The sequence below is a fragment of the Herpailurus yagouaroundi genome, unplaced genomic scaffold (genome assembly GCF_014898765.1).
Source record: "Herpailurus yagouaroundi ecotype Mexico unplaced genomic scaffold, PumYag 139, whole genome shotgun sequence".
NCBI classification, from domain to species: Eukaryota; Metazoa; Chordata; class Mammalia; order Carnivora; family Felidae; genus Herpailurus; species Herpailurus yagouaroundi.
In genome coordinates this window covers 73,924,226-73,948,161 of record NW_024412394.1, presented here as the reverse complement: position 1 = coordinate 73,948,161, position 23,936 = coordinate 73,924,226, and the positions used below count along the sequence as shown (strand labels likewise).

Here is a 23,936-nt window from a genome sequence, read left to right as displayed (position 1 = left end):
TTAGGATTAAGATTCAATTTTCCAAAGTTGCAGTGCCTAGATAACCTGCATGAAGCCTGGCTCTCCTACCTGGGGTCCCCAAATCAATCATTCCAAGCTATGATGAAGAAGGTCTCACAAGTACATGAATGTGGATGTGTGTTCTCTTGCAGACACTGCAAAACCCCCAAAATCCAGACCTTTCCAGACTGGTTAAATTCGAAGAGTGGAGGAACATCACAATGTATCTATTTCACAACTACAGGACTATGGTTCTGAATAAGGAGTATGCAACAGTATCACCTGTGTCACCGGCATGAGCTTTCACTGTTTTAAAATTCAGATTAAGGTCAGTGTTTAATAACCTCAACTACGGAGGGCCTACAAGTGCACACCTTGGAATAACCACAAAGGATTCTGATTCAAACACTACCATAAGACTAAAGGCCTTTGTCATTCTGACTATATTCAGGTTTCTGGTTTTGCAAAGACTTAAATATATCATGCCCAAAGGCTAGAATTCAGAAGGCTTAATGTTCTCTTCACCTCTGTTCTCTGACATTTTATATTAATGACAACACTTAGAATCCAAAAGCATCACTGTCTCCCACATAAAAATTCCAAGTTATTACAACTCCTTGTATATGAGCCCACACCTGTACACAGTAGCAGACTGTCTTCTAGTCTTAGTGTTATAGGCTGGATCTCTAACGCTACATGATTTTATATGTATGACCTTACTCCTAAACAATAAGAGGGACTCAACATTTTATATTTGAAATTTTAAGGTCAGTTTATTAAGTTCAATGATGAAAGCTATCAGAAGAATATTCTCCTGAGAATTATTTTTTCTTAGAAAAAAAGAAAGAAAAATCAACACCTCAGCACAGCCACAGATGCTGTGGCAGTCACGCCTCTCTGCGGATGCGGATAGTCCATTAGTCAGTCAAATCACTCTCTGGGTCAGCAGGATTGTAGTCCGGATCATCGTCATCATCCTCTAGCTCCAAGTCATCCATTTCCTGGAACAGAGATTCATCTACCTCCACATTGTTTCCAGCTGTAAAAGACAAAACATTTCACCTTCAGTCTTATGCTCAGGAGTAAAAGATGTAACGCACTGGCGACAGCAAACTTCTAAATGTGCCAGTGAGATGCCAGTGATGAAATCTGAAACTACTACTGCAAATCATAGTTACAATGATCTAAGCAGCAGAGGCACATTTTTAATTTTTTTTTAATGTTTATTTATTTTCGAGAGAACAGAGTGCGAGCGGGGGAGGGGCAGAGAGAGAGCGAAACACAGAATCCGAAGCAGGCTCCAGCCTCTGAGCTGTCAACACAGAGCCTGATGCGGGGATCTAACTCATGGACCACGAACGAGATCATGACCTGAGCCGAAGCCGAATGCTTAACAGACTGAGCCACTCAGGCACCCCCTTTTTTTAAATGTTTATTTATTTAGAGAGAGACAGCAAAAGCATGCGCATGAGCGGAGGAGGGGCAGAGAGAGAGGGAGAGAAAGAACCCTAAGCTGGCTCCGCATGGTCAGCGCAGAGCCTGATGCGTGGCTCAATCTCACAATCCATGAGATCATGACCTGAGCCAAAATCAAGAGGTGGACATAACTGACTGAGCTACTCAGGCGCCTCAGAAGAGACACATTTTAAAAACAACTTCCTGCTTCCAGTTCAAATTCTAAAAAACCCCATTATAAAAAAAGCCTTCCTAGAATGAGTTATTTATGATGTGGCATTTTATAAATTGGAGATGATGATATGTCCTGGATTTACAAAGTTGATTATTACTGACAATGGTGCCTGTACCAGTTCATCTCTTCCAACAGTGGCAGATACATACATCACCAAACTCAACTCTACTTGCTATTTAATTGATAGGTATAACTTGATCTTCACTCTCACTCAGTTCCCATTATAACTAATAGTATGCTTTTCTCAAATTCCAAATGTCTGAGTCCTACAGGAAGCAATACATAGGCCTTGCATTAAACATCTTTACTTTTCAGTTTGAAGTACATAAAGGTCAGATATTACAGTACTTAAATCACCAAAAATTCTTCATCTTCCTTTCCTATGAGACTCTAGTCCACTGACATTGAGTCTTGCTTCATGCCTATGAGCAACTGAGTAATAAAATACACTTTTGTAGGGGTGGCTGGGTGACTCAGTCAATTAAGCGGCTGACTTCGGCTCAGGTCATGATCTCACAGTCCGTGAGTTCGAGCCCCGTGTCGGGCTCTGTGCTGACAGCTCAGAGCCTGGAGCCTGCTTCGGATTCTGTGTCTCCCTCCCTCCCTCCCTCTCTCTCTCTGCCCTTCCCCCACTCATGCTGTCTCTCAAAAATGAATAAATGTTAAAAAAAAATTTTTTTTAAGAAAATATACTTTTGTTAAGTACAGGCCAAAGAATAACTCACTCTCTCGGGGAGAGGCAGGGAAGGCTTCCCAGAACAGATGACATCTGAAATATCTTTACAATAAATTTGAACTCACTAAGAAGAAAAGGGGCCAGATAAAGCAACTATAGGTAGAAGTATATGCAAAGGCAGAAAGAAAAATAAGACTTTGAATACTTCTAACCGGAACAAAAGATTCTTGAGGAAAAATATCTAGAGATATCATAAATGAAGGCCAAACAGAAGGATTGTATAGGCCAACCTTTTCCTCTAAGCAACAGAGAATCCTCAAAGGATTTTAAGGAGAGAAGTGTCATGATTACACATGAGTTTTAGGAACGTCAGCTCAGGGGCGGTGACTAAAGGCAGTAAAAGAGAAAGACACTGGAGCAGGGAGACAATGTAAGAAACCACAACACACACCCAGGTAAAAAAATGATAAAACCTCCACATCAGGAGGAAACAGCTTTTGGTAAGTGATTGGATATGAAGAGATACTTGATCTGTTAGACACAGTCAGGAGTCAAGAATGAGTGAAGACAGTAAAACTTCTAAAGTGTAAGAGAGACTGAGACACACACAGCTTTTTGGTTCCAGAATTTCTCAATAACAGAGGAGAAAAACAAGCTAGTAACATGCGAGGGGGATAGATGAGGATATCCTTGCTGGGTCTGTTTGTTTGTTTGGGGGGTGGGGGGGAGTTGTTTGTTTGAGACTAACAAATATCTTGGAACCAGAATGCAATAAAATACACAAAACAAAATGCTGAGTGTCCCTAAGGGTCCAGCTCAGGTTAAAAACTATGATTTAGGGGGGAAGGGTTAAGACAGCAGAGCACATGAAGACCCTGAGCTTGTCTCAGTCCTTGAAACACAGCTAGATCAGCACCAAATCATTTTGAACACCTAGGAAATTTATCTGAGGATTAATGCAGCAATCTGCAGAAAGTAACCCACAGAAATCGGCAGGTATGTGGTACAGGAGAGGTGAACAGGGGGAGAGAAAAGCCATGGAAGGTAGGGAGCTATTTTCGCAGAGAGGGAAGAGAAAAAGAAAGGGGGTGAGTGCAGCACATCAGGATTGTGCAAGAAAAGCACTCCCCCGAAAGTAGCTAGAGAGAAAAAGAAAGAGTGAAAATATTCACAGGGGACTGAACAAGAAATCTGTTCACCTAAACCCGTCATGGGGAGAAAGGAGAGGGTGTCAATACCACCAGGATTCTGTTAACAGTGCAGCGCAGAATCTCAAGTTCCAGAGCTCGGTGCCTGGCATTGTTCTGGTGAGGAAGCAGGGCAAATCCCCAGGAGAAGGCAGTGCAGTCTGAGGGGCCTGTGTCCCACACAGGGAGAAGTGTTTCTCCTGCTTGGAGAGCATTTGGTAGCAGCCATATCGCCTCCCCAGAAGCAAAAGATCCCAGCAGACCCTGGAGAGCAGTCACAGTCACTGATACTGGGACAAAGACACCAGAATGCAGTGAAAACTGGCCCTAGCTGCGTGTTGCATTTGCCTTAATCTCTGAACCTCTGCAGCCGTGCAATCGCACGAACATCTTCTGGGGTAAGCAGGCACCCAGCCATTGCTCAGTGAGACCCTCCTCCAGAGTTAGTGCAGGTCCAAGCCACAGGAGTCTCTCAAGCGTGCGGTTTTGAAACACAGTCTAATCTGAAATAAAACTCTGGAGGGAAGTGCCTGCCACCTGGCAGGCAAACAGCCAGGGTAGAGGCAGGAAGTGGACGGAGGCCTGAGATACAGGAGGAGTTTTTGATGGCAGGTTGGTGAGAATGCAAAGTTCCCACGCCAGAGACTGGTGAGCTGGCTGAAGCCAATTCCACTTCCCAGGAGCACCCACACAGATCCATCCCAGTAACCTAAGCAGCACCACCTAGCGGAGAACGGAGCCATTACATCAAGCCCCGCCAAATGCCCTCCAAGCACATCCCCTAGAATAGCACAAGCTTCATTGTTGGCTGGTTAGAGTTTCATTAGTGTTTCATTGTTGGATGGTTATAATTTATTTGTTCGTTTTCTTTCTGTTTTTACTTAAATAGTTCTCTTTTTTCTTACTTTTCTTTCTCTCTCTTAGATGCAGAAAGAGAAAAATTTATTTTACTTTGTTTTTATTTTTTTAAATGTTTTATTATGTTTCATTTTATCTTATTCTATTTTTTTACACAAATTATTTTTCATTTTTAAATTTCTTACTTTTTTTTTCTTTCCCTTTTGTCCCTATTCTATCAAGCCTCTTTCAACAAGCAGACCAAAACACACCTAGGGTCTAACTTCCTTTGTTTTTTCTTGTTTTAATTTTTTTATTTTATTAATTTTTCTTCTTCCTCCAAAATGACAACACAAAGGAATTCACCCCAAAAGAAAGCACAGGAAGAAATAGCAGCCAGGGACTTAACACATATATGTTAGAGCAGAAATCAATGATATCGAGATCAAAAAAACAGTATAACGGATCAATGAAACCTGGAGCTGGTTCTTTGAAAGAATTAACAAAATTAATATGCCCGTAGCCAGAGTGATCAAAAGCAAAAGGAAAGGACCCAAATAAATAAAATGAAGAATGAAAGAGAAGCGATTACAACCAACACTGCATAAATATAGACAAGAGACTATCATGAGCAGTTTATACGCCAACAAATTGGGCAATCTGGAAGAAATGGACAATTTCCTAGAAACATATAAACTACCAAAACTGAAACAGGAATAGAAAATTTGACAGACCCATAACCAGTAATGAAACAGAATTAGTAATCAAAAATATCCCAACAAACAAGAGTCCAGGGCCAGATGGCTTTCTAGGGAATTTTACCAAACATTTAAAGAAGAGTTAATACCTATTCTTTTGAAGCTGTCCCAAAACATAGAAATGGAAGGAAAACTTCCAAACTCACTCCACAAGTCCACCATTACCTTGATTCCAAAACCAAAGACCCCACTACAAAGGAGAACCACAGACCAATTTCCCTGATGAACATGGATGCAAAAATTCTCAACAATATACTAGCCAACTGGACCCAATAATACATTAAAAGAATTATTCACCATGATCACGTGAGATTTATTCCTGGGATGCAGACATACCAATATCTATAAATCAATCAATATGATACATCACATTAATAAAAGAAAGTATAAAAACCACATGATCCTCTCAAGAGATGCTGAAAAAGCATTCAATACAGCATCCTTTCTTGATAAAAACCCTCAATAAAATAGGGATAGAAGGATCATACCTCAAGATCACAAAAGCCATATAGAAAAGACCCACCGCTAATATCATCCTCAACAGGGAAAAACCATGAGCTTTCACGCTAAGGTCAGGAACACGACAAGGATGTCCACTCTCACCACTGTTATTCAACATAGTGTTGGAAGTCCTAGCCTCAGCAATCGGTCAACACAAAGAAATAAAAGGCATCCAGATTGGCAAGGAGGAAGTCAAACTTTCACTCTTTATAGACAACATGATAGTCTATGTGGAAAACCCAAGACTCCACAAAAAAAAAAAAAATGCTAGAACTGACACATGAATTCAGCCAAGTCACAGGATATAAAGTCAATGTACAGAAATTGGTTGCATTTCTATACACCAATAATGAAGCAGCAGAAAGAGAAATCAAGGAATCAATCTCATTTACAATTGCACCAAAAAACATCAAATACCTAGGAATAAACCTAACCAAAGAGATGAAAAATCTATACATTAGAAAACTATAGAGAGCTTATGAAAGAAACTGAAGACACAAAGAGATGGAAAAAACATTCCATGCTCATGGATTGGAAGAATATTGTTAAAATGTCGATACTACCCAAAATAATCTACATATTCAATACAATCCTATCAAAATAACACCAGCATTCTTCACAGAGCTAGAACAAACAATCCTTAAATTTGTATGGAACCAGAAAAAGACCCCAAAGTAATGCTGAAAAAGAAAATCAAAGTTGGAAGCATCACAATTCCAGACTTCAAGATGTATTACAAAACTGTAATCACCAAGACAGTATGGTACTAACACAAAAATAGACACATGGATCAATGGAACAGAATAGAGAACCCAGAAATGGACCCACAAACATATAGCCAACTAATCTTTGACAAAGCAGGAAAGAATACCCAATGGAAAAAAAAAACAGTCTCTTCAGCAAATGGTGTTGGGAAAACTGGACAGCGACATGCAGAAGAATGAACCAGGACCACTTTCTTATACTATACACAAAAATAAACTCAAGATGGATGAAAGATCTAAACGTAAGACAGGAAGCCATCAAAATCTAAAGAAGAAAGCAGGCAACAACCTCTTTGACCTTGGCCACAGCAACTTACACGTCTCCCGAGGGAAGGGAAACAAAAGCAAAAATGAACTATTGGGACCTCATCAAGATAAAAAGCTTCTGCACAGTAAAGGAAATCATCAGCAAAACTAAAAGGCAATTGACGGAATGGGAGAAGATATTTGCAAATGACAAAGCAGGTAAAGGGTTAGTATCCAATATCTATAAAGAAATGATCAAACTCAACACCCAAAAAACAAATAATCCAGTGAAGAAACAGGCAAAAGATATGAACACTTTTTCCAAAGAAGACATCCAGATGGCTAACAGACACATGAAAAGATGCTCAACATCACTCATCACCAGGAAAATACAAATCAAAACCACAACAAGATATCACCTCACGGCTGTCAGAATGGCTAAAATTAACAACTCAGGCAACAGATCTTGGCAAGGATGCGAAGGAAGAGGAACTCTTTTGCACTGCTGGTGGGAATGCAAACTGGTGCAGCCACTCTGAAAAACACTATGGAGGTTCCTCAAAAAATTAAAAATAGGGGCGCCTGGGTGGCGCAGTCGGTTAAGCGTCCGACTTCAGCCAGGTCACGATCTCGCGGTCCGTGAGTTCGAGCCCCGCATCGGGCTCTGGGCTGATGGCTCAGAGCCCGGAGCCTGTTTCCGATTCTGTGTCTCCCTCTCTCTCTGCCCCTCCCCCGTTCATGCTCTGTCTCTCTCTGTCCCAAAAATAAATAAACGTTGAAAAAAAAAATTTAAAAAAAAATAAAATAAAATAAAAAAATAAAAAAAAAAAAATTAAAAATAGAACTACCCTACAACCCAGCAATTGTACTAGGTATTTATCCAAAGGATACAGGAGTGGTGTTTCAAAAAGGCACATGTTTACAGCAGTACAATCAACAACAGCCCAAGTATGGAAAGAACCCAACTGTCCATCAACTGATGAATGGATAAAGAAGATGTGGTGTACGCGTGTGTGCGCGCGAGCACGCGCGTGCGCGCGCACACACACACACACACACACACACACACACACTGGAATATTACTTGGTGATCAAAAAGAATGAAATCTTGCCATTTGCAACAATGTAGATGGAACTAGACTGTATTATGCTAAGCAAAATAAGTCAGTCAGAGAAAGACAAATATTGTATGATTTCACTCATGTGGAATTTAAGATACAAAACAGATGAACATAGGGAAGTAAAAATAATATAAAAACAGAGAGTGAGACAAACCATAAGAGACTCTTAAATACAGAGAACTGAGGGTTTCTGAAGGGGCGTTGAGTGGGGGGAAGGGCTAAAGGGGTGAGGGACAATAAGGAGGACACTTGTTGGGATGAGCACTGGGTGTTATATGCAAGTGATGAATCACTAAATTCTACTCCTGAAATTATTATGATACTGTATGTTAACAAACTTGGATTTAAATTAAAAATAAATAAAATAAAAAGAAACATGATTTAGCAGGGAGGCCACAACAAAATTTTTTTTATTTTTTTTAGAAGTTTATTTATTTTTTGAGAGAGAGAGAGAAAGTACGAATAGGGGAGGGACAGAGATAGAATCCCAAGCAGGCTCCAGACTGTCAGCATGGAGTCCACTGTGGGGCTCGAACTCACAAACCATGAGATCATGACCTGCGATCATGATCTGACCCGAAGTCAGATGCTTACCTGACTGAGCCACCCCAGGGGTACCTCAACATTGCTTCTTAACCTTTTCCAGGAGCTAGTCCAGGAACAAGGTTGAAAGACCAGAAGCTGTAGTACCCAACTGGCAAGACAGGCATGAAGAAGGCTAATGAAGTGAAGAACTCTAGGATGCTATCAGAAGTGTGACTGTGTATTGAGCCCAGTTTAAGAAACACACAAAGGCCATAAGCTCTAGGAGGGCAGGGAAATTTGTCGATATTGCTATATCCTCAGCAGCCAGGACAATGCTTAACTTATACTAGGGGTGCAATAAATATCTGTGTATGGATGAGTAACAGATGGACAGAAAAATGAAAAGGAGTAAAGTCTAAGATAAAAAGAAGAAGGAAAGCACAAGGAACTAAATGTTCCAGATAGTAAGAATTGTATGAAATTTAAGATTTTTGGTTAGAAGGCATGAGGAGTTTCAGATTTGAGGTTTTTATAAAGTCCCATGACCATGAAATACAGTTTCCACAGATTTCTGATACTAGAAAGTTGAGTAAATCGGGTGTTACAGAGGCCTGGTTTACTAGTTATTAGAGGTGAATGCAACCATAGCTATTTACAGCTATCTTTGATGTTGTTTAACTTACCAGAAAACTTTAAAAAATACATTACTATAGGTTAGTGTATTAATTGATAAAACATTATAATTTATTCTTCAAAATGTATTTGACTATAGTCTTTGGAGAAAAATTTTACACTAAGTTAGAACTTTGATTTTCATGGTTTAATATTAAAAATAGTGGATTACACACACATGGAATTTTAGCATTATCTTACCATCCTCCAAAAACTGGATATCAGATGTGTCAAGATTATGGTCTGTTTCAAATAGCTGTTTCCCTAAAAGAAATAAGTATGTTTAATTTAAACATACCTTTCCTCTATGTTCCATAGTTTCCCATGTTTCCAAATTTTCCTCCATCTTCCCAAACCCTTTAAAAAGTATACTAATCCAAGAAAACAAGTCTGAAACCTTATTTTTGTAACTTCTAATAAATGTATCAACTCAGTAAGTAGCTAAGAAGCATGTGATATGTATTTGCATTAAAACGGAAGAAGTGAAAACCCAGTCTGCTTTAGAGTCCTAGAAAAACAAATGCATGGGACTCTACCACTCCTAATGCCTGTCAGATTCTGAAGGTCATATAGCAGCTGTATCTCATGATCCATCCATTGTAATATCTAGATCAAAGATAAGCCATAAAAATTAATTCTAATTATAAACAAAGAAATATCATCATGTACACAGAATGCTTTCTTTTTGTCCTAGATCCCTAAGTACATTCTTTTCTTAAAGAAATTTGTCTATGTGATCATCTTGCTGTGTAAGAATTAGATAACTGGAGGGAAAGTCTGGGGGAGGGAGTCTCATACCACTTAATTTATTTTTTCCTGCTTGCTCTTCTTCTTTCATTCGTTTCTTTTTAATTTCCAAGAGTTCTGCATCAAACTTGGCCTTCCAACTTAAGAAATTCTCAATTGTAACAGGAGTGCCATGAAATAATTGCTTAGAAAATAAAAAAGACATGTGGCCAGATGAGACATTTATAATCTATAACAGAATTGTAATTTATAAAAAAATAATGTATAGTTCTCAATTTTACCTGCATGAGCTCTACTAACCTTTAATAACTGATTATTAATTAATTACTCATGCTATGTAACCAATGCAGTGAGGGACTTCTAACATTTTACTTAGTAAAGCCTAAGTAAAATTTACTTTTATTTTGTGATTGCCAAAACATGTACTGAAATTTCCAAAAACAAAAACAAAACCAAACCCACCAACTAACCAAAACAAAACAAAACAAAACAAAACAAAACAAAACAAAACAGATTAAAAGAATAATGAAAGAAAACCCAGCTTTATAATATACCTTTTCAGCTTCCTCCGCTTCTTTTTCTTTTTGTTTCTTTTCTTCTTCTCTTCTAGTTTTTATTTGATCTACTATTTCATTTAATTTTTCTTGCACAGCTGTCACTAAAGTAAAGATCATCACCATACCAAGATTTTCTTCTGCCTATGTAACCAAAAGAAACAAAACAAAGGTTGTAGTGAGAAACATGCTTTTCAGAAAAATTTGAAAAATTAAACAATGAAAAATATTTCATTGTTATCACTAAATCCCATACATTTATAATATGATTACTAATTCAGTTGCACCATGAGTTCGGACACTTGGATAAATGATCATTTAAGAAGTGAGCACAGATATACGTGTACATGAATAATTAAATTTTAAAAGATACGTAATTTGCTACAACTAACCTAAAACAGACAATTTACTAAATTCTGTTAAATAATCATAAATGTAGGTAGAATTCAGAAAACATTTTCCTACAGCAGCTAGTAACATGAGTTTTCTAGCATATTTTCATGATTTTAGATCTTTTGAGGTACTTTAAGAGCTATGGGAATAAACTGAACTTTGAGGCCAAAGTGATTTTCTAATATACGATAATAAAGAATGTAGGTACTTTTGTGATTTATCTTTACCTACCTTTTTTTTCTTCAGTTTGACATGGCTTAAAATCAAATATAAAAGCTCTCCAACTCATGAAAGGGGTCTATAGTTGCCCTTAAACAATACAGGTTTGAATCGCATGGGTCCACTTACATGCAATTTTTGTTTTCAATAAATACAGTACAGTACTGTAAATGTATTTTTTCTTCCTTATAACTTTCTTAATAAAATTTTCTATAGCTTATTGTAAGAATATAGTATGCATGTAGTACATATGTCATACAAAATATACATTAATTGACTATTTATGTTATAGTTAAAGCTTCCTGTCTGTTAATAGTTTTGGGGAAGTCCTAAGTTACATGAAGATTTTCGACTGTGTGGAAGGTCAGTGACCCTAACCCTCTGTGTTGTTCAAGGGTCAACTGCAATTCAAAAGCTATCCGGAAGGTGGTCATTTCAAAGCAGAATAAAATAAAACAAGATACCTTGCTTATCCACAGAAACAAGACACACATGCAAAAAAAAAAAAAAAAAAAAAAAAAATCCAAAATATACAAGCCAGAACCTTAATCCTAGAAGCAGAAGAGATTTCCAAACATTCCTTTGACAGGCTGGACTCAGCAGCATCTGAGTAGATATTTCATCTCCTGGGCCCTCTGTGAATACAAGGCTTCAAGCCAGCTTCTCTTCCCTGGAGCTTTTCTTATGGTGTGTCTGTCCATGCTAACTATTCTAAATCTGACACTAAACAAACCTCTCTCCCAAAGACCAAATCCATATTAAAACTACCCAGTGGACAGCAATATGATGTCCCAAAGGCATGTCAACACTGAAACCATCATCTTCTCCAAAAAACCTATTTGGGTTCTCTAACTCAGAGAACCAACCATCCACCCGGCATGAACACTCACATCACATCATAAATTCTATCACCACCTCTAATCTATTCTTAAATATCATTTAAGTCTGCCTACTGTTCTCTATCAGCACGGTTACTACCCTAACCCAGGACACCATCAACTTCAACTTGGAATATTACAAGAAAATCCTAACAGGTTTTCTTAAAACCTGTGGTCTTGTCACCCCTGACATCAACTTCTCTGGCCACTCAGTACACACCCAAAACTGATCTTGTCAGTCTCTTCGTTAAAACCCCTCAATAGTTTCCCAAACCCACCGGGAGCAAGACCATAGTTTTAAAATAGTTCTAAAGACCCTTAGGGAATGAATCGCTTTAGTTCCATCATATAGTATCAATAACCCCAAATTTCTAAGTTCAAGAAATTTAATATGACTGAAGTTCTGGAAGGAAATAATGAGCTCTTTTCTCTCACTTACATGACACTTAACAAGCTTGCTCCTCTACCTTAAAACTCTACTCTTTATTGCCTGGCAAACTCTTCCTCTTGAAAGCTTCTCCAGTGCCTCAAGCCTATGTCCACTCTTATAATCTTGTACTTCATCCATCACAGCACTTTTCACACAGAATAATAATTTCCAATGTGCTAGTCCACATTCCTCACCAGAACATAAAATCTATTATAGGAAGGACTGTGTCTGCCTTAAGTCACTTAATCTAATGCTCAATACATTTCAAAAACAAATCCCAGTAGGATCTCTTTTTTAACAACCTAAGTATTCCAATAGAAAAGCAAAAAAAGGGGGCATGTGGGTGGCTCAGTTGGTTGAGCGTCCGACTTTAGCTCAGGTCATGAGGTCACAGTTCGTGAGTTCAAGTCTTGCATGGGGTTCACAGCTGTCAGCACAGAGCCTACTTCGGACCCTCTGTTCCCCCCCCACCCCCGTCCCTCTCCCATTCATGCTCTCTCTCTCAAAAATAAACACTAAAAAAAGAAAACAAAAGCAAAAAAAAGAATCATTCATGGAACTAGAAAACTAGAAGTCACACAACAGATTTCCCTATCACTACTAACTAAAGAATTTCAAATTATGATTCTACACTATCTTCCATCTTGTCATCATTTTTTCTTTCCAAATGAAAAAACCTAATGTTAGCAGATGGAGGCAGACACCTCAAGGGCTACAATGAGATCATAACATGGCACAATCATTCTGAAGGTCAATTTGGCAGTGTGTATAAAATTAAGTAGGCATAACCTTTAATCCAGTAATCTTACTTATAGAAAACACTGAGCTAGTATACTCATCAATAATATACTCTTTTCATCTATTCAAAAAATAGCTAAGTGTCTACTATGTGCCAGGCACTAAGGATTCAATGGAGACTCTGCTCTAAGGATTTAAGCACCTGGGTGGCTCAGTCGGTTAAGCGTCTGACTTTGGCTCAGGTCATGATCTCACGGTTTGTGAGTTCAAGCCCCATGTCGGGCTCTGTGCTGACAGCTCAGAGCCTAGAGCCTACTTTGGATTCTGTGGCTCCCTCTCTCTCTGTCCCTCCCCCACTCACGCTCTGTCTCTGTCTCTCAAAAAATGAATAAACGTTAAAAAAAAAATTTAAGGGGTGCCTGGGTGGCTCAGTCAGTTAAGCATCCGACTTAAGCTCAGGTCATGATCTCACAGCTCGTGGGTTCAAGCCCCACGTCAGGCACTGTACTAACAGCTCGGAGCCTGGAGCCTGCTTCGAATTCTATGTTTCCCTTTCTATCTTCCCCTCCCTCACTCGTGCTCTCCTCTCTCTCTCTCAAAGGTAAACATTAAAAAAAATTTAACAACAAAAAATTTCTTAAAAAGAATGTTCAAAGATTTAAATATTAAATCAGGCAAAAATGAGAAGTAATTAAGTTGTTTCAAAAAAGATGTGTATAATTACACATATAGTGAAATTCTATGCGGTTATAAAAAATGATTCATATACATGTTTACTTAAATGGAAAGATACCCACATATATTGTTATGTGAAAAAAAGGATATTATGATATATTATGTATAGAATGATTTAAATTGGGGTAGAAGAGGGGTATTATGAATATAAGCATAAGAAAAAAGTCTGGAACTATATCACACCAAAATGTTAATAGGTAGTTCTACCTCACTGGTAAGATGAAGAGTATTTTTAATTTTCTTCTTCATGAGTTTCTGTATTTTCTGGAGCTTTAATAATATGAATTTATTATTTTGATAACTAAAAATCAATACTATTTTGAGAGAAAAAGTACAAATATTCCCTCAGTATATCTGATCTCAGCTAAGTAGGAGAAAGAGATCAAAACTTTTCTGAAAGGAAGGAGCTGGAGTATAAAAATATAAAACACACAGAAAGCAATCACTCAGATCAAATAACTTACATTAGTATATGACTGAATATAAGCAAGCATGTATACCAGGTTCTCTGCAATGTCTTAAAATGAAGCATTTTAAGCCAAATATTAGAATTAGTATAATTTCATACTGAGTGGCAGAGTGAACACAGCCCAGGATAAGCATAAATTCAATTTAATATATCTTCTTTTACTTTTCGTTCTCTAATAGCTCCAGATATTTTTCAAATATCAGCATTCAGAGGACAAACAGTCCTTGAAATACACCAGTCACATTTAAGGTATAGACAGGGCTTCTGTCAACTCTTGTTAGAAGAAACAAACAGTACTAGGACTTCTGTTTATAACATGGTGGAGTTAAGATTTTATTTGTCCTCCCTACTTCCTACTTTGAAGAACCCGTGAAAACTCTTTACCCAAGCAAGAGAGAGCTTTAAATACTGGTTAAAACCAGACTGCAGGTAGCCTATCCTACCAAAGAACTAGCCAAGAACTTTCCAGTACCCATTTTTTCTTCCATACACCCACGCCCCCCACCCCCCACCTCAGAGGGATCATAAACCCTTGTTGCTGCTTATAAGCTTGGGGAGAAGGAAAGATAAGAAGAAAACAAAACAAAACAATTACCAGTCCTCATCCCAGATTACAAGCAACTAGCCTGCAACAGGTCAGAGGGGTTGGGAATTGTAGTTTTTTTTAAAGTCAGAATTTTTAACCATACATGGGACTGGAAATTCTGGGAACCACATCAAAACTGCATTTAAACTTAAAGTACCTATTAGATACTTTATTAACTAAAAGTCATGAGGGGACACCTGGGTGGCTCAGTCAGTTAAACGTCCCACTTCAGCTCACGTCATGGTTTCTTGGTTCGTGGGTTCGAGCCCACATCAGGCTCGCTGCTGTCAGTGCAGAGCCAGTTTTCAGATCCTCTGTCCCCCTCTCTCTCTGCCCCTCCCCCCCACATGCATTCACTTGCTCTCTGCCTCAAAAATAAAGAAACATTTAAAAATATACTTTATAAGTCATGAGGCTGACTGGGTTTCAAACCAGGATATAGGCACAACTTTTCTTACTCAAATTTTAAATGTATAATGAGACACAAAAACTAAAAATGTTTGTGAATACATATATATATATAAACAGATACATCACAAATTCTCCCTGTTCAGTGAACTGGTTATACATATTTAATAGCATTTTCTAACTCTTAAAATTAATGTATACTCTTTAATGCCAGTTAAAAAAAATGCTATTACAAAACTTATTTCCTTACCTGTAATGCTAATAGTTTTAAAATGTCTGAGACATCATTATCTTCTAGATTTTCCTGGGAGAATATTTCATAAAGAGGGGCTTCATCTGGGTATTTTTCACTGTATGTAAACTTGAGGGTAGTCTGGACAGCTAAAGACATAAGAGTTTGAAAATGAATCTCTTACAATGTAAAGTGCAGAGAGGTCACCATCTTTGTTGAATCAATCATTAATTTACAATGTGTCAATGAAAAGTAGCACAACAGATTTTCCTGCAAAGAAAAACAAGGCTACTATGAAATCAGACAGATAATCTAGGATAAGTAACATATACCACAAAGGTAAGTGAAAATAAATCACGGGAATAAAAAAAATCACCTCTAACACATGAAATACATTTATTACTTACGAGTATTTTACCATATTGCATGTCTAAGAAAGAGAATGAATAAAAGCCTCTCTTTTTGAAACCCTCCTTGGGGCTCCTGGGTGGCTCAGTCGGTTGAGCATCTAACTTCAGCTCAGATCACGATCTTGTGGTTTGTGAGTTCAAGCCCCGCGTTGGGCTTTGTGCTAACAGCTCAGAGCCTGAAGCCTGCTTTGGATTCTCTGTTTCCCTTTCTCTCTGCACCCAACTCCAACTCACACTCTGTCTCTCTCTCCCTCTCTCAAAAATAAATATTAAATAAATAAATAAATAAATAAATCCTCCTTAAGACAAACAAAAGGCACAGAATATAACACACAGAAAAAGTACTACCTAACAACGTGGATGGAACGAGAGTATATTATGCTAAGCAAAATAAGTCAGAGAAAGACAAATCTCATATGATTTCACTCATATATAGAATTTAAGAAAAATAGATGAACATAGTGGAAGGGAAGGAAAAATAAGATAAAAACAGAGAGGGGGACAAACCATCAGAGACTCTTAAATATAGATAACAAACTGGGGGTTGATAACGCGGCGGGGGGGGGGGATGGGCTAAATGGGTGATAGGCATTAAGGAGGGCACCTGTTGGGATGAGCACTGGGTGTTATATATAAGTGACGAATCACTAAATTCTACTCCTGAAACCAACACTACACTGTATGTTAACTGACTTGAATCTAAAACAAAACAAAAACAAACAGAAAAAAAGAAGTACTAACTTGGGCTCATTGTCAGGCCCTACCAGAGCCAGAGCCCAGGGCAGAAGATCTGGTGTTAGCCCTGGAGTCTTTATTTCTATCTGCAAAATGCTAGCAGGGCATTGTTAAGGGGTTGCTGCTACATGACATGGTTTTGAACTGGACGGTTTGAGAGGTTGTGTGAGACACTTTCAACCTGACTCATCTATACATTGTCACTTCTTTTCACCTGTGTCATGCATACATCTGACACTTGTATAGGAGTGAGATTCTCACAGGCACATCAGTGCAACGTATCTCTCTATAGCCCAGCCTGGTGAATTCTCAATTCCACCAGGCAATTTGCAACTAAGCAGCAGTGCTTAACATTCTGTATTAAAACTTATTAATCACAATGATCCTTTGTCTATACTTTGCCTTTCTTATAACTTACATTTTAATTTTTTTTTTAAGTTTATTTATTTTTGAGAGAGAGAGGCAGAGCACAAGTGGCGGAGGGGCAGAGACAGAGGGAGACACAGAATCTAAAGCAGGCTCCAGGCTCTGAGCTGTCAGCACACAGCCCAACGTGGGGCTTGAACTCATGAACCGTGAGATAATGACCGGAGCTGAAGTCGGACACCCAACCATCCGAGCCACCCAGATACGCCATAACTCACATTTTGATTATTAAAACCTAATTTTGATAATTTTAACTCAAATCCAGATTCCTCTCCATGAAAGGGAAAAAGAAAAACCTTGAAATATGCAGGTTTGAGATTTTCTTTTAATTTTTGTGTATGATGTCAAAAAGGAATTTTATGAGTCAATGGATATAAGAAACACCGTTATCAGGTCAGTAAGGATACAGTGTCTTTTGGCATTTTCTCTTTTTTTAATTAACATATTTCTAATTTTATTGTTAGAATAAGAACTTTTTAAAACATTTCTTGATTTTACTATATGATGTAATAGATATTCATTATAGAAAATTTAGAAATACATTAAGGGAAAAATAAAATCAATAATAATCCCACCATCAGAAAGAGATCACTGTTTCCTTTTGGGGATATTTAAAGTATCATAGAAGTATTTTTTTAACGTTTATTTATTTGGAGGTTGGCGAGAGGCAGAGAGAGAGACAGAGAAAGAGACAGAGAGAGAATCTCAAGCAGGCTCCATGCCCAGAGCAGAGCCCGACATGGGGCTTGATCCCACATCCGTGAAATCATGACCTGAGCCAAAATCAAGAGTTGGAGACCCAACTGACTGAGCCACCCAGGCACCCCACCTTAGAAGCATTTTTAAAAAGATAGGTTAAAGTATCTTCTATGTATTTATTTACATTTCAAACAAAATATAAAAGCATACTCATGTTGTATTTGAGATTCTATACATAAAACCCATATATATAAATACATATATAAGTAAATGACTATATCCAACATCCTTTTAATTCAGACTTTAGTAATATCTCGGTGCTAATCTCATTTTCAATTGTACAAGACAGATTTAGAGTTATCAAATGATACCACGATTTGAGTGGTATCATTGTAGTTGTATCAAATGATACTACTAAAATTACTGACTGTTCATGGAAGTGGTAGAATTTAAATTGACTAACTTAATGTTAAAAAAAAAAAAAATCCTTGGGGTTAACACCAACTTACATGAAGTTTTTACCAAATTCCAATATTAACTGAACTGCACTAAAAGTGGAAATGAACTTCAGATGCTCCCCCAACATCTGCCACGTTTAAATCAATCTATTTAATTTTAATTTATTGGTTTTATAGCTGCTTTGTCTTAGTTCTACAGTTGGCTTTTATCTGCCTTTATGTATATACACATTTAAACATCAGTATAACACCCATCCTAAAAAGAGAGAGAAAAACATGAAGAGAGATATTTATTCAGTCTATTTTATAACAGCAAACGTCCAATAAGCAATCTAAATGCCCAGAGAGGACGGGGAGCCTGGGTGGCGCAGTCGGTTAAGTGTCCGACTTCAGCCAGGTCAAGATCTTGCGGTCCGTGAGTTAGAGCCCCGCGTCAGGCTCTGGGCTGATGGCTCAGAGCCTGGAGCCTGCTTCCGATTCTGTGTCTCCCTCTCTCTCTGCCCCTCCCCCGTTCATGCTCTGTCTCTCTCTGTCCCAAAAAAAATAAATAAACGTTGGGAAAAAAAAAAAAATTTTAAATGCCCAGAGAGGAAAAACAATCATGGAAAAAAAAGTCGCTCAATGGAATACCACATAATCACTGAAATATGTGTGCATTCGAAGTCTTGTTTAGGGCTATAATCCTGACTACATACAATCCAGGACTACATTCCTGAGAGTGACTTAGGAAAACCACAAGTATTTTTGGTTGGACTTACTTTCATCATTTTCTCCAGCCTCAGATGTCACAGTAATGGTGAAACTGGGTGGATTTTCTGATAATACTGTAAGAAAATATACACAGAGATTAAGTTATTAAGATGCTTCCTAAGGCAAATGTTTTTATTTATTAGCAAAATATCACTACCAGGTTCTGGAAACATCCCAGTCTGTAATTCCACTTCCACAAATACAGACTAAACAGAACATTCAAATGATAAAACACTCATAAATTTTCTATTTAAATCTAGGGTTACCTTTAATTTGGAAAAAAAAATACCTATAGTAGATACACTCTTGGAGTTTTATCAAACCAATTAAAGTAAGTAATTTACCTTTTATTTCAAAATTTCCATCTATATATAGAAAATTGTATTCTAAAAACTTCCAAAATGGAATGACAAAAAAAGTTTGATATTTTCATCAGAAACTACCCACTGATATTCAGTATTATCACTAATTTTTAAACTTATAGACTCTAAGATATAATTCAGAATCTCCATGACAAACAGTAAATATTAATTTGTTAAAGTTTGTGTTTTCTACCTCTTTCTTCCCCATCATCCTTAGAACCAAACTTTATTCATTCACCAATTATTGAGTCTCTACCACTTTCACCAAATTACAAAATGAGCCATGAATCCAACATCAAATGGTTTACAATTTGTTAGGCAAGTCAAGACATGCAAATCAACATTTATATAAATAAGGAAGTGCTATATACCATTTTATAGCCTGATGCCTACTTGATACTACAGTATCTGTTTACATCTCTTCCCCCACTAGAATACTATACTATGAGAGCTCCTAGATCAGTGCCTGGCAGATCCAGAAATTCAATAAATTCCGGCTAAACAACAGCGCTAAAACAATGGAATGAAAGTTGAAAAGCAAAATCAAATTAAATTTATATTCAGAAACATTAGAAGAGTAAACAAGAAAAATCCAGGCCACCTGTGATTGCTGCTGAGCCCCTGAGAAAAGCCTGTGCCTCACTCCAGCCCTGAGAAGCACTGGCCCCTGTCAAGGCTGGTAGCAGCTCAACAAACTCTTTCTGAAATGAAAGGCCAAGGAGATCTCTGAAGAAGTCACCAAGGAAACTACTCAGCTTTTCCTACTCAAGAACTTCTGAAGCCTTCCTAATTATTCATGATCAATAAAGTTTTCAAGACATATGCCTTCATTTTAACTGAAGTTTAAAAGTACTGTACTTGAAGCACTGATGAACACCTAAGATTACTATAAAAGCATTTGTCAAGAAGATAAGCCTCTCTGGACTCAAATTTTTTTTTAATGTTTATTTTTGAGAGAGACAGAGACAGAATGTGAGTGGGTTAGGGGCAGAGAGCGAGGGAGACACAGAATCCGAAGCAGGCTCCAGGCTCTGGGCTGTCAGCACAGAGTCCGATGCGGGGCTCAAACTCACAATCTGTGGGGCGCCTGGGTGGCGCAGTTGGTTAAGCGGCCGACTTCAGCCAGGTCACGATCTCGCGGTCCGTGAGTTCGAGCCCCACGTCAGGCTCTGGGCTGATGGCTCAGAGCCTGGAGCCTGTTTCCGTTCTGTGTCTCCCTCTCTCTCTGCCCCTCCCCCCGTTCAAGCTCTGTCTCTCTCTGTCCCAAAAAAAATAAATAAACGTTAAAAAAAAAAAAATTTTTAAAAAAACTCACAATCTGTGAGATCGTGACCAGAGCCGAAGTCGGACACTCAACCGACTGAGCCACCCAGGCGCCCCTCTGGACTCAAATTTATTTTAATAGGCCTCAGATAGTCCAGCCCATGCTAAAAAGTCGCTGAAAGTTAATTATAATAAAGCTTTAATAATAGGATTGACCCTACTTTTTTTTTGACAAATATATGCAAAACATATTAGATATATTTCATTCCTATTTCTTTCCATGACCAACTTTAGCATTTACATGTCATAAAATGTAAACATAACAATTATAGAAATAAGGGTTCAACCCAATGATATCCCAACTTATTACCATTTTTAGGACTCTATTAGGCTATAATTTAAGGGTTTCCTAGTAACAACAGCTAACATTTATTAAGCATTACTTTGTGCCTGTTATACTACGCATTTACATAAAGATCCTTTAATTCTTATACCAAGACCATGATTCTATAATGTTACCGTATTTCACCAAATTTAAGATGCTACCAAGTATGAGATGCACCCTACTTTATGTACTAAGAAAGAAAGAAGGATCTGCCAATTAAACTACAATATGTAATTGATTATAAGACAAAATTCATATTTCAGAGATGTTAAAACATAAAAATGTCTTACAGCCAATTAAATATAGCATCATCCCAATTTTATAGATGTGGAAACTGAGATAAAAAGCCTTTAAATAATCTGCCCAAGGTTATTCAGCTAGCAACTGGAAGAACTGAATAGACAATAGTGAGTGTCATGTAAAAAGAAAATATTTTTTTCAGCTGAGAAATTCCAAAGAAGTCATTTGAGCTAGGCTGTGAATTAAGGCATACTGGTAAGTAAAGATGGAGAAAAATGTAGGCAACAGTAACACAGCAGCAAGGGCATAATGAGGGAAAGTTTAAGGAATACATATGGAACAAGAAATTATTCCATTTGGTGAACGTATACGTGGTGAAAAGTAGTTAAAAATACAGTTGATGTGCTCGCTTCGGCAGCACATATACTAAAAAAATACAGTTGAAAGTTTCATTGTGGACAATAACAATTTTTTTTGCAGCAGCAGTATGGTCAGAATTGTACTTCTAAATGTAGGAAGATAAGTCTAGCAACAGAGCATAAATTGGAAGGACAGAAACAAGACTAGAGGCAGGGTGAAAGTAGAGAGCTATTAAAATCATCCCAGCAAGGTTAATGAGGTTCAGAACTAGGTCAGCAGCCATGGGAATAGCAGGAAACGGGGAGGACTCTAAGATGGTGATAAATGACATTCCGAATTTGCAGTCAGAGGATGGTAGTGCCACTAATAAAAACAAAAAATACAAAAGAAAAATCAGAGGTGATATACTTAAATGACACAGGGACCTTTCAACTGGAGACAGTGAGTATGCAATATGCAATCAGAAACAGGCAAATGGAGCTAGAGAGTTGAGTTTGAATTTAATTTGGGGTCATACACACAGAGGTGATAGCTAAAGCCATTAGACTAAATGAGATCACCAGAGAGAAAATAGAGAAACAGGGCCAACACCAGCTTTGTAAGGAATCCTAAATTTGAGAAACACAAGAGGAATAAGTGCTAGAGAGAAAAAGCAAAGCAGCAACCATGAGAGGTCAAGACAAACTCAAGGTAAGTCTATTTTGTGAAGCCACTCCATCTACTGAGATCCAGGTCTAGCATGGCAGTGTCTACAACGTGTACCCTATGTGTCTGTGTAGCTCTGCCAGGAGGAAATGGGTGATGGACCCCACTGGCCCTACAAGATCAGATCTAAATCCCTAACAAGGCCCTCTGTAATCTGGCCTCTGCTTCCCCGACGGCTCTCACTTTCCATGACTCTCACTTCTTATTTATGTTCTAGTAATACAAAGCCACTCTTGCTTTGAATGCATTTGCTTTCACAGAGTCCTGCTTCTGCACATACTGTGCCCCGTCCCCCAGTTCCATTCACCTGTTAGCTCCTCATCACCCATCAGTTCTCCAAAACAATCAAGAATCTCCGCTTTTCTTAATGCTCTGGCTGCATGCCATATATTCCTCCAGGAAAGAATCATCACACTATGTTGTAAATTACTTATCTGATGTCTTTTCCCATTAGACTGAGATTCTAACAATGTATACAATAAATATTTGGTAAATGAGGACTTGGGGATGCTAGCAAGAACATCACTGAACTGCCTGACCTTGGGAAAAATATAGAATAAGGTGGCAAGACAGACAAGAAGCTGAAAAATTCTTAATCCATGAGATATCATAGAGGCATGTTCAGTAAAAGAGCTGGAATGAAGAACTACCGGAGTACAAAGTTTATGGACAGAAAGAGGAATTTCTGAGGCCAGTCTAAAGATGGTATTTACATGCTCCCCTGCAGTTGAAGGAAATGGAAATCAAAACTGTTCAGGAGCCTGGGTGGCTCAGTCGGTTGAGTGTCTGGCTTCGGCTGCGGTCGTGATCTCATGGTTTGTGAGTTCGAGCCCTGCGTCGGGCTCTGTGCTGACAGCTCAGAGCCTGGAGCCTGCTTCCGATTCTGTGTCTCCCTCTCACTCTGCTCCTCCCCCAACTCATGCTCGTGCTCTCTCTCTCTCTCTCTCAAAAATAAATAAACATTAAAAAAAAAAAGACAAGGAATTATGAAGCCACGTCATTAAAAAAATCAGCAACTAAGATGGTAAATTTCTAGTAAAAAGCATCTTATATTTGTTGTAACAGTTATAGAATATTTGCACATACATTACTCCCCATTAAACACATAAGAAACCAAAGCTTGGAGAGGTTATATGATTTGTCCAAAGACACAGAGCTAATAATATCCACTACACGAAGCTGCCATTACAGAAAAAAAAAAAAAAAATGTGATCCAGGAACAACAAAACATATTGGAGAACGCTACTAATATCTCCCAATATCTACTCACCTCATCTTCTAGTTATACCATTTTTAACTGAGCATATTAACCACCCAGAATAAAGACTACATTTCCCAGCCTCCCTTCCAGTTAGGTCTCACCAAGTGACTATCTGACTAAAGTTCCGGCTAATGAGATGGAAGCAAATAAGTTCTTTGACAGCTTCCAAGAAATTTCCTTAAGAAACTGTCTTTTTTCCCCCCCCCTTCATTCCTTTATCTATCCTACTGCCTGGAAAGGAATGTGAGCATCTTCACCATGAGGCAGAGACTACATCTTAGAAATTACAGGGAACTAAGAAGCAGCTTGGGTACCGGAGGAATTCCTGGACTAGAGCTATACAACTATCTTTTATGTGCAAGAGCAATAAAACTTTCACCTTTTTAAAACAACTGTTGTTTGAGGTTTTCTGTCAAAGCTGAACCTAATCCAAAGGATGGAAGGAAGGAAGGAAGGAGGGAGAAAGGGAGGAAGGAAGGAAGGAAGGAAGGAAGGAAGGAAGGAAGGAAGGAAGGA

The 23,936-nt window shown here is 38.1% G+C and overlaps 1 protein-coding gene across 6 annotated transcripts in view; it reads right to left on the bottom strand.

The window, feature by feature from the left end:
- Positions 1–746: 746 nt before the first annotated feature.
- Positions 747–23,936, bottom strand: part of RWDD1 (RWD domain containing 1) — a 26,966-nt gene continuing 3,776 nt past the window's right edge. For 3 of the 6 annotated variants that reach the window (XM_040474440.1, XM_040474444.1, XM_040474446.1), the window contains 6 exons: positions 18,853–18,918; positions 15,385–15,515; positions 10,279–10,422; positions 9,776–9,908; positions 9,179–9,241; positions 747–1,039 (listed from right to left, as the gene is read on the bottom strand). In XM_040474440.1, coding sequence (XP_040330374.1) covers positions 918–1,039; positions 9,179–9,241; positions 9,776–9,908; positions 10,279–10,422; positions 15,385–15,515; positions 18,853–18,918 — 659 coding nt within the window. In that variant the 3' untranslated portion in view covers positions 747–917. The remainder of the gene's footprint in view (positions 1,040–9,178; positions 9,242–9,775; positions 9,909–10,278; positions 10,423–15,384; positions 15,516–18,852; positions 18,919–23,936) is intronic. The other 3 variants (XM_040474442.1, XM_040474441.1, XM_040474443.1) reach the window with 1 other exon arrangement.